Genomic DNA, 12176 nt, shown 5'->3' with positions numbered 1-12176 from the left:
ACAAGCCAATGGTAAAATAAAGGCCCACAAAAAATATACTGCTCACAAAAATTGAAGGAACACTTTTTCTATTGGGTCTGGCATGAATTGAATCAAACCTGTCTGATAATTTTCATCAGCAGCTGAGTGATTGATCTGGCTGGATTTAATTAATAAAAATCGATTAATTTGATTTATTGCTACACACCTATGTATTTTAGTCAATAATTTCTGTTTTCAACATCCAACTCCTTTACTTTGAGGGTGTAGTTATTTTTATGTCCACTGGATGTCGCTGTCCCACCACACAGCCCTTACGGAAGGCAGGCAGACCTGACCATTTGGCTTGCAGCTTCGGGTCAGGTGCAAAAGAATGGATGACTGGCTTTCAAGCCGGCATCCTCCTTCCTGATTGGACAGAAAGGTGTGGGAGAAAAAAAAAGAAAAAAAAGGAGGTTGATCGGAGCCGCCAGCAGCAGTTTATCCCCCCTCAGTCCCCGCTGACTGTGCCGGTTCTGCTGAAACTGAGATGTGACTGCTCACCGGAGGAAGGCAGACCATCATTCCGTGGGATTTTCCCCCCGTTTCTTTTCTTTTCTTTCCAGCCGGATCATGGGGAAGGACGGATGGAGAGTCATGTCGGGCTTGCCGGCTACTTGGGTTGTGATTCTGGTCTGTGTGGTTCCTCCTGTGAGCGCAGTGGAAGGTAGGTGGACATCTGCTCTGATGTGTGATCAAAGTGAAGGTTTGCAGGCTTCACTTAAGCTTGTTTAACTTTAAGTGCAGAAACTTTAATTGAGAGTTTGGTGGAGTTTTTATTTAAAACCATTTTCCTTCACTTGGATGCTCCAGACTCTGATCCTGTCCTTGTCTGGTGGACTTTTCTCTATAACAGTGTTTATGTGCTGTCAAACATGTGTTTCCCCTTCCCCTCTGTTATCACCGGGTCTGCTGAAGCAGCCAAGCGAATAATAATTATAGCTCACAGGTGCTCTATGCTCCCCCTCCCCAGCATCACCTCTTGCTCCACCTGCTGTTCCCCCAGCTCTTCTCTTCCTTTTTTCCCATCACCTTCTGCCTCCTTTGTTGCATGCCTCTAAATACAAATCCCCTCTTCATCCCTGTTGCCCCTCACCAAGCGTGCCTTTCTTCCCAGCATCCTTTGTTTTATTTAGCTCCCTTTCTCAGGTGCTCCAAAGCCCCCCACCATGTCCGATTGCCTCTGCCCCTCTCCTCCCATCACTGAAAATTGCTCCTCTTTCAAGCACTCCCCCTTTACCCCATATTACCTTTACCCCCCTCCTGTCCTCCTTGCATCTCCCTTCTGCAGCTGCTTCACACACACCTTCTCAAGACTGACCTCTTGTTTCTTCTTGCTTTTTTACCCCAAGCAAACATCTTCTTTTGCCAGCTTTCAGCTTTTGATTCTTTTGCAGACTCTCTTCCTTTGCCAGCTGCATCCCCTCTCTCTCACCCCCCCAACTCAACTCAACTCAATGCTGCTGTTGCTTATGGAAGCACAAGATTAGTCTGCTGCTGTGTTTTAATGGTGCGTGTAATGACGGGCCCCGTGCCGAGACTCGCCCATTATGAAACATGTAAATTTGTTGAAGGGCAGCTCTGCGTTGATTAAACAGAATGCTGTTTGGGTCTGTGTGTTTGTGTGGACGTTTTTGGACAGACTGAGAACTGGGTGGTTTAGCCAGGAAAAGGAGTGTGTGTGTGGTGGGGGGTGTTACAGGTACAATGTGGGTGGTAGGTTGCTTTGTGGTTGCAGTGTTCTATTTTCATGGTAAGTAGGCGCCTAATGAACTGATTCATAAGCTGATCAGGGTCTGTTAGTGTAAAACAGACTCTTGGTCCGACACGTTCGCTGAACGTTTTTTTTTTTTTCTCCCCAGCCTGTTTCTAGGTCTGGAAAACAACCACTTGGCTCAAACTAGAACATTTGACATTAAAACCCCAAAAGAAGCCAAGCATAAATGTTGAGTAAACTTTAGCTTCTGTGGTTAAAACTTTTTTCTTTTTATCTTGTCCCATCTTGAAAGAAGAAAATTAGAAGAGGAAAATTAAGGAAAACTGAGAAGGTTTGAAATAAAATAAAATGTAAAAAAAAAAATCACAGATTAATTTGAATTTAATAACTACTCAGCTAACTGTTTAACTCTTTCAGAAGTCATTCTTATAATGGAAAAGAGTGATCTGCTTTGAGTGTGAACAATTAAAAAAATGGTGATTATTAATTTTTGAAATCAAAGGCCCAATCCAAATTCTTCTCTTCGTCCTACCCCTTGTCCCTTCCCCTTCATTTAGCCCTCCAAACAGAGAGTTATAAAAAAATAATGTCTCATACTTCGGATGTTACTTTCGTTCGATGACGTAATCAAAAATCGCCGGTCTGCTAGAGTTAGCACAGAGCTTCCAGTGCTTGAATATACATAACAACCACGTTTTTTTTTTTGTTTTTTAACTCTGTAAAGGTCATGCTACAACAAAAAGTCTTTACTTACATTAAAATTCAATTCAATTCATATATATATATATATATATATATATATATATATATATATATAGCCCAATATCACAAATCAATTGCCTCATTGGGCTTCATTCAAGTATGTAAACGTCTGTGGTTCAGAGCGCACCCACCTGAAGAAAAGTGCTTCTCAGCGCGACACAGTTTACCCTCGCAATGGACTACTCGTTTATCCTCCATTTGGAGGGTCGGATTTTTAAAACTTTCCCAGACATGACTAGTGCTTAAACTTAAACTTAAACTGCCCCTTCAAATGGAGGGTAAGGGAGAAGGGCTAGGGAGAAGGGAAGAATTCAGATTGGGCCAAAGAAACTATCATAGTTTTAAAGTTCTTATTTAATAACAAGCCCATTTTTAGTTTTTTTGGCAGGCTTAGCAAAGCATTTTTGGTACTGCCTCAAGGTGATTATTTCATATCTTTGACTTTTGTCTGTGCACCTTAGCATTTTTTTTTTTTTAGAATTATACTAACCTCATTTATTGTGGGGTGCCTCAGGGATCACTTTTAGGGTCCAATTTAGTTTGTGCTTTACATTTTGCCACTGAGAGACACCAGTGGTGGGTTTAAAGGTGTCTCATGTCATATTAATGCCGATGACTTTTAGCTTTGTAGTCTTTCAAAATTGAAAACACTGATAGTCTTAAGCCTCATTTCCATTGAGGAGTCCGGTATGGTGCGGTACAGTCCAGCTAATTCTGGCGAGTGTTTCCACTCAGTTAAGCTTTAAGTGGTTTGTTTTTTATGGTACATGAGTGGTGTAGACCGCTAACGTGGCATTGGATCAGGAGATGTATGCATCTGTTTTTTCCAATCCATCCATCCATCCATCCTTGAGTCATGGGCCAAAGCTTCTTCTTTGGTTTACGTCTTTACGCTAAATACTGAGGCATTTCAAGGGTGGAATTATTGACAAATGTCCAAACTGGTTTTTCAAACTGTGAAGAGGCAGTGACTTTGCTTCAATGTTGACTTGGCTGGTTAGAAAACAATCTAAAGATCTTAGACTTGGAGGTTCTCACCTCAGATCTTCAACCTCACAACCCAGTCAGGAAGATCTGGAGGCCAGTTTACTGAATTTCCATCTATTAGCATGTAAATGGTTACATGTCATCTGACTGATATTATTTCCCCTATCTGTTTTTATTTTTGGATCTTTTTCACTTTATTTTTTGTTCTATTTCATGGCTTTAAATATCAATTTCATAAAACATTTTGTGTGTACTTTTCAACAAAAAAAAAAAACATTTTTTTGTACTTACTTTCACTCAAAAATCTGGTTTCATCTGAGCAAAACCTGAAATCAAACTTGTACGTCCATCTTTTCATCTAGTGTCTTAACTGGTTACAACACACCTATCAGCACTTAGAAAACCTTTAGCATTGGGTCATCACTTACTGTATCAACTTGGTGTCTGTGGAGATTTAGGGCAACAGCATCATTGAGAACGTATCAAGAAAGAAGACCAAACATTTGACAGTCATCAGATTTAGCAGGTTGAATTCCAGACAAATCTTCTCAGGGTCTGATAAGCTGATACATGACAGGAAGCAGTGAATGGAAACACCGTGTAAGTTTTCTCCAATTGTGTGATAACTTACCTAAATTCCCTATTTTGATGAAGAACTGAAGCCAAATTTGAACATAAATCAAGTTTACGATTTCAACTTTTATTTGTAAAAGTTCAGTTATATTCCAGACTTGACTCTATTACAGACCTTTATCATTTAATTATAGCATGAGTCAGTGGGTTAACAGATTGTTGAAACGTATTTATATGTTTGTGGATTGAAAACTTGATGACTGACATGGTTTAATGTGTGGGTTTTGCTAAATATGAGTGTTTTGTGGCTCTAATTTGATTTTGCTAAATTTTGGTTTAAGTTAAGTTTCTCTTAATTGCTTTTAATGTTTACAAGAGGAAAACATAAGTAGTTTTTTTTTTAGATTCTCAAAGCTTTGTCAATTTGGGAGGTGCATACATTTTTTTGTCTTACATAAAACTAAAATTACAAGTAGGCTTTCTTGTCTGCTTTTGGGGAGAACTGCCTTGGTTACTGGGCTTTAGATTCCCACAGGATTTTACCTTTTTAATGAGACCAATTATACCATCCTTTGACCTTGTTACTTTGAAAGTTGATGCAAAGCCTTATTCAATGGATATTAGTTGGTATTAGAGCTCCATGTTTCCCAACGAAGCCCCAGGAGAGTGCTGGAGTCATCTGTACCAAATGCCCAGTCAGCAGCAGACTCCAGCACGGAATCTGCTGATTTGTGTCAGAGTCGAGTGTTGAAGGAACAGGGAGTTAAATCTTTGTCATGCAAGAGCTTACATTTGATGCTATATTTAGAAATGATGAATTGGTCTTCATCGTTTTCCGACCAGTGACAATACATACATCCCAAGACTCATTTAAGCTCCTTCACATAAACTAATCCAGGCCTTTTTCTCCTAAGTCTGGACACAAACATGTAGTGCTCCATGTGTTATTGTGTATAGATCCAGTTGGAGATGCTGGTGTTGGCATGACAAGATGTAATTTGTGATTGCGTCCATTGTGTGCTTGTGGTTTCATGAGAGCTGAAATGACCTCCTGGGCTGGGGAAACCTATCACACCCTTAATTCGAATGGATATGCAGAAAACACATGGCCTGCAGCGCTGCCAGCACCCGTCCACGCACACTGTCTGCTGACAGCTCCTGTTTCCAAGATGCAGTTTTTATATTTATCTGCTGATAGGTTGTTCCAGTGACACACATACACTCAAACTGGTACCACGTTTTCTATTAGATGCAGGACATTACAGTGCAATTATAGATCAGTCAGTGTTATAATAAACACTTCTGTTAACGCCTGCAGAATATCAGATTTCAGAATTAGTTTTATTGGTTTGAGATGACGTGGAATAGGAAATATACTTTGTGTGTGCAGAGGTCTATGTGGGTTCTACCGCAGCCACCCCATATTAAAAGCGCACTCACTCACAAACACAGACTTTTGGACAGTTTAATCCCACTTTAGTCTAAAAAAGTGGGATTATGTCCAGCACTTCAAAAGTTTGTTTTGTTTTAACAGCTTCTTTTTTATGTGTTGTAGAGAAAATGACAAACATTGAAAGACACATTTCTGTCTGGGAGAAATGAACTTAATCCACTGCAGCCAGGAATAAATAAATATAATATATTTTATAGACAAAACACCAGGAAGTTGTGGTCTTACTCTTTAGCAGTTTAACAAAAATACTAATAAAAGACTACAAACTTTGTCTAGTTTCCCCCCTTACGTTTCCTACTTGACTTGCTAAGGTCCTTGACCCTAAGACTGTTTTTATTTTAAATATGTTGCAGTGTCACTCACTTTGTAAAAATGAAACACAAGTCAATAATTAAGATTTTGGAAAAAAAAATGCCATCAACAAGTAGAAAAATTAAGACAACTACAAAAACTACATATAGTTTATCTTGAGGTACAGCAAATATTACATCTCACTTACCACAGAACAGAACAGGTGAGCTTTTAGCAATTAAGAAGATACCAATAAATGAGCAAGAAAAGGATGAATTAAGGTTTTATTTGGGTTCAGACACAGTTAATGCAATTTTCCAAATTATCAACCCATGTTAAACTTAATTACCCTTCTTACACTGCCATTTTCCACATTTAATAATATACTAAGATGTGTTTCTGACATTTTTTTTGTAAATTTGCTCTTTTACTTAAACACCATAAGCACATAACACATTGAACAATAAAGCAGATACACTTAAGCAGGAGAAGGCTGCAAGACTGTTTTCTTTGAGCTGACAGATAAAATAGACATTCCCTTTTGTTAACACTAACTTAATTTGTGACATTTTTGTAACAATTTTGTAAGTTTGTGATTTTGCTGCAGTTTTAGACGATTGTAATTTGATGTAAACCATATTAAAAACTAGCAAAAATCTTATCATGAAGTGTCTTGAGAAACATTTTTCTTTTTTTAATGGAATCCTGCAACACACTAAAGCAAATTCACTAGAAAACTCTTGATCTTTTGAATTTACACCAAGGAATTGGCATTTTGAAGCTGTGGTGAGTTTTGCAGATTGTCCTACAGGAATGGAAGGAAATGTTCTAAAAACCTTGAAGAGGAGCCAGTGTTATTAGTCGGAGTTCCTCACTCGTCCGACTGGAGACACACAGAGATACAGAGATGTTTTTCTCAAGATAACCTTGTAAATGAGTCAGAGCTGTCTGCTGAAACTCAGTGAAGGCCACTAGAGTAAGACACAAAGTTCATAGTGATATAGAATAGAGAATTAAAGAGAAATACTGTGATAAACTGTGTTCATACATGTTGTTTGGGTGCTGTTATTACGGAAAGTACTAGTAGAAATCCAGTCTGTAAGGATTGGTACTTATAAAAAAACAAAAAGAAACTTGAGTGCATATGAATATGTACCAATGCCTTTTAAAAAATGTCAACAATTTGTAAATTCAAAGCTGTTTCTAAAGGACCCAATTAGCATAAAACTACTTTCGTCGCAGAGATTTAATTACAACCATTTGTTTGGAGGTTGACATGGCTGACATAATTCAAAAAGCATCAATTCAATTTATCTCCATGAAAGCAGAAATGCAGCTTGCATCACCCAAACTTTTTCACACAAACTCTACTAGTTATTTGCATAACAAACCAGCCTAAACACATTATATTTCTCTGATTTGAAACTATAATGGAGACTATTAGAGAACAGAGAGCTGGTGGGCATAAAGAAATAAAAAGAATCCTTTGTTTTTACTAAATTCCCCCTTTTCCTCTCATGGAGATCCATTATACTGTCACTTCATCTAATTTGCAGCTTCAAAGAGTCGCATCAATGCTGGGCTGAGCGAGACAGACAGCAATGGCATGCTTCTTGAGTTGTGCTGTTTTCCATATCGATTCTCCTTTTTCACTTTGTGAGTCACGTGTTGGCGTTCATTACTTTTGTTTTTGCACAATGACGGAATCGTTTTATCATTATCCCGAGGTAGAATTAACCAATAAAAAAAAATCTGTGCTTAATTAGGCCTAACGAAAAGTGTCAGAACACACTGATTTGATTGACAAAAATGTTTTCGAAGTTTAATCCAATAACGGTGTTATTGTATTATTTATAATAAAGTAGTTTGGAATCACCCATGAAACAATAATTGGAACTTTTTTTTTTATCCTTTTTTTCTCTTCTTTTGTTCATATTTGACACAAAGTCAACAATGTATATTTTTCCCCTCTGGCTGCAGCAAGTCTTTTATATCCTTTTTGCACAGTGCAGCTTTGTATTATAGCCCAGCATATGATTGAACATAATGGCCCATTATTTATTTGCTGCTTTTGAGTAGGCCCTCTGCCACGCTCTTCAAGGCTCCTGCTGTGGGCATATGGTTTCACAGATAGTCCTGCTGGAAACTGTGCACCGTTGTTACGGTCGTAGTGGGGAAAAGGGGAGAGGGCAGCGCTTACTTTGTTTTACCTTGAAAAGGTTGTGACTGAAACGGGCCTTTTCGAACATTTTAGACAAAGGGGTGTTGTTTTTATTGTACAGCATGTCTATTTTGAGCTGATGTTTGAGCAGAGAAATAAAATGACCTTATTGGAATATCACACACCTACATATTGATGCTGTTGAGATACAAAAAGCAACATTATATTTCAAAATATATTCCATCATTTTCAATAACTAGCAAATAAAATGTTTGTAAATCCAAGGAGATGCTAAAATCTTGTTGACATACTTTGATAAAAAGCGGTGTTATGTCACAAGGCCGTGGTTTCCACCAACAGAACCGTCTTCTGTTCCTTGTTTGAAGTGTCTTATAGCAGTTTTGCACTTGCTCAGTTTCATCCACACTACTCTCTTGCAGCTACAGGCTTCCGTTGGCTTTTAAGCTGTTCCGGTGGAGCGCTGGGACATTTGGCGTCTGCTCTGCTCAGAGCAGGAGGAGAGAGGAAAAAAAGGGGACAATTTGGTCATGGTGTCTAGGAAAATGTCACACACATCCTCGGGATGTGTTTGAACCATGATCTTACATATTCTTTTCATGTTTCCATTTAGGGATGTTTACAGTTTGTAAAAATATTGCATTTTTTACAGCATGCCACAGTAGGTACGATGTGCAGTTTTCCATATTTGAAATTTCAAATTTTTCCTTTTCCAGAGTGAGTATGGAGTATTTTTTTTTTTGCATAGTTTGGCTGGATTTGAGAAACTGTGGCCATTTGTCTTTGTCAGAATTTCTACTCTTGCTCAATGGCTCATATTTTTACTCAAGGTTGATATTTCTTTTTTCACGTTAACATTTTCAATGTTCAAGAGCTGCTTTGCACCTTTATCTTCCTATAAGTTTTGAAAATATCACATATTTTTTTGAGTTTTCTCTCTCAGCTGCAGGGGGCGGAGCTAGGACATTTTATATGGGAGGGGCAGAAAAAATCTGGAAGAGATAATAGAGTGGATTGCCATGACAAAATTCAATTAAACCTATTGCTTTTGTTATTTTTGGGATTCTTAAAGAAGTTTGCATTGATGAGCTCCTAATTTTTGTCAAAAATTATACTGATCTTGACTCAGAAATTGGGGGCGGAGTGTGGGTAAAGCTTTTGCCCCTTCATAGCTCCGCCCCTGGTGTTATGTATGCACCGAGGGAGGCACTGCATCTCCTCGTTGTTCCAGATTTGTTTACAGCTCATAGCTTTTAATATGTCCCTTGTTGCTCCACCATGGGATGAGTCTTATTTGCTTAAGACATGCACCAAATTCCTATTTAATCTTGAATGCATTCGTACCTAAATACTATATTCTCAAAAACACTTTGAACTCCTGAGCAACCAGCACATAAATAAGAGGCTTATGTGTATCGTGGCTTAGCTTGGTGTATGTGTATATGAGGAAATGAAAGCAAAAGTTTAACACAACTCAACACAAACCCAGTAATGGTTGTTTCTTGGCTGCAGTTTGAGTAATTGTCTAACCTAATTACATTCTATGCTAAAAAAATGGCCTCATCAGAATGAAGTCTTGGTGTGAACCATGGTCAATATTGTCTAAAGGTAAAAGAGAAACAACCAAGTGAATATAACAAAAATCTTTTGTGCTTTAGAATCCGGTTTATTTTTGTTATTATCATAGAAACAGCTGCTGTTCTCAGCTTGTGAGACTCTACTGAAGAATTGGATGTGTCTAATCTTTTGCTCCCCGAAGTTTGATCTATATTAGGAGAGAGCCTCATGCAGGCTTTGTGTAATACTTATAAAAAAAAAAAAAGTTACAACCAAAGCTTAAGCTTCTCCTTTCTTTCACTTCAAGAACAACAAAGACGAAGAGGATCAGCCTCATGGTCGACAGATAGAAAGCCTCCGTTCCTCTGCTGAGTCTGACTGATAAAAAATAAATGTGTGGAGCAGTTGGATTTTGTCTTTCCGTGTTGTTGCAGGTGTCAACGTTTATTGAATGGTACAGTTGGAGCCAGTGAGTTTAGACTTAGTTTCCCAACATTTTGGAGCAATTAAAATGGGAGATGCAAAAGAGGATGGAGGAAATTAAGGCCTTGTCTTTCTTTGAAAGAGCCATGTGTAGATGGATTTAAGACGGGGGTCGGCAACCTGCGGCTCCGGAGCCGCATGCGGCTCTTCAAGCACTCCCTTGCGGCTCAGTGGCGCTTTTTCAAAAATGTTTTGATAATTATTTAAATTGTTGGAAGGAAATATGTTGTAGCGATTTAAGTGGGAGCAGAGCCACAGAGTACTAGCAGATTAAATCCAGACATCACTTGTGTCCCATGCATTGTATGATCCCTCATGATTGGAGTAAGAAGCGCACACGCAGGCCATGGAGCCCAGCTGGTGTCAACAATTCTACTACCATTTTTTTAACAGCTCCGAACAACAGAACAGCCGACACTGTGAGGAGCCTGACTCATACACACACCACTCTCACTCATGGTGCCGGTAAAACACTCAAGTCCCATAATGCAACACAAGAACAGACACTAACTCCACCCACTAACAAGGAACTATTTCTAAATTAACAGTCAGGCTGCCACAATATTTTTGTTTTAATACGATTTCTGTAGGAGGACAAACATGACACAAACATCCTTTACGTTTTCCAGTTGTTGTGAGATGAGTGTAGATGCTTCCACGCCGTCTGAGTCAGCGCACAGCAGAATTCCTGCCCGTGCGTCTGGAGCGCACGTGAGCGCACGTTGCTACGCGGGTTTTGAAGTCGGGTCACGAGCTCCACGTACAAATCGGCACGCATTGAGCGCGCTGAATCTTCAATCCGGTTCAAGATTTCCACGCACATTCGCGGCAGCTCAGAGCTGTAACTGTGCGTGGAAATCTTGAACCGGATTGAAGATTCAGCGCGGGAGCTGCTTGTGGGCGGAGTCTGCTTCAAAGCACAGAAGTACCAAACGTGATCACGAAGGAGAAATGAATCATTACGGTTTGTGTCCGCTCAGGTTAATATGACACCAAGATGAGATGAGCGCTAATGAACAGTAGAAGAAGAATAGAAGAAGAATCTCCTCCCGCCACTGCGTGCGTGACCGCGCTGCTCCGGTGTGGATACCACCTGCTGAGCGCGGCGATGTGCAGGTCTCATCCACCGGCCGCGTGCGGTGCGTGGCGGGGAGGAGATTCTCCTTCTATTGTATTTTTACTGTTCATTAGCGCTCATCTGCATCTACAACAGGGAGAACCGAAAGTAAAAGTGTTGAAAATCCCCCAAATCTTTCTGAAGACTTTTGTTTTCACAACTCTGTCCTTTTAAATGTCTGACTATAAGACTCACGCGCGCTCCAGACTTGGAGGGCAGGAATTTAGGTGTGCACGCGCTTATATTGACTCTTCTTTGAAAGTGTTGATTGACGCGGCCAGTGTGGAAGCACCTTAAAGGTGCACGTTACATTTTTGTGGGTTTTTTTTCAAATCCTCTAAATAAAAATGACATCAAAAATCGTATTTCTTTATTGCATTTCTTTAATTTCTTCAAAGCAATGAAACAAACTGTAATTCATTCATATTGTAGTGATGGTCTCAGACACGCTGAGCCTGCTGTCGGTCTGGCAGCGCAAGGAATTGTGGGTTACCCATTCTTTTGCCTGTCTGACTGGAATTGGATTTAAGTTTGGGTTTTCGTCAACGTGTTTTGTTGTCTGACTGTTGAACATTTGTTAGCATTTATGATTTTGTCCTGTTATGTTTGAATTCTTCCTGCACCTGGAGTGAGAATGAGGGAGAGACTGATCAGGACCCCCTCTCGTTATGTCATTAAGGGATGTCAAAATAAAAGCTCAGATGTCCATTATGAGGCTATTCAACTTTTGTCAAATAGTTTGACACTGCAATGTCTCACCAACTTGTCATGAGGCCAAAAATATAGCTTATATGACACGAGGACACGCAGCAGGAGAAATAATCGTCTATTCGACACATTCTCCATGTGTTACTTTCAGGGTACGGCTTTTATAAGCTGTTTCAATTAATGCGGCTCCAGACACATTTGGTTTTTATTGTATTGGTCCAAAGTGGCTCTTTCAACACTTTGGGTTGCCGACCCCTGATTTAAGACAATACCCAACCGTAAGCACAGCACTTTACTGGTAGGAATAATTTGGTCATCTGTTTAGATTAGT

At 39.5% G+C, this 12176-nt stretch overlaps 1 protein-coding gene across 1 annotated transcript in view; it reads left to right on the top strand.

Annotated features, from left to right (window-relative positions):
* Window positions 1–33: 33 nt before the first annotated feature.
* The window catches only part of LOC112150448 (ephrin type-B receptor 1), a 99131-nt gene continuing 86988 nt past the window's right edge, over window positions 34–12176 (top strand). Inside the window, exon 1 of the mRNA XM_024278793.2 lies at window positions 34–685. Within this exon, the coding sequence (XP_024134561.1) occupies window positions 592–685 (94 nt within the window). The 5' untranslated portion in view covers window positions 34–591. The remainder of the gene's footprint in view (window positions 686–12176) is intronic.

This window comes from Oryzias melastigma, linkage group LG4 (genome assembly GCF_002922805.2).
Source record: "Oryzias melastigma strain HK-1 linkage group LG4, ASM292280v2, whole genome shotgun sequence".
NCBI lineage: Eukaryota > Metazoa > Chordata > Actinopteri > Beloniformes > Adrianichthyidae > Oryzias > Oryzias melastigma.
Note: the sequence above shows the minus strand (reverse complement) of the source record. Positions and strands in the feature narration are given on the sequence as shown.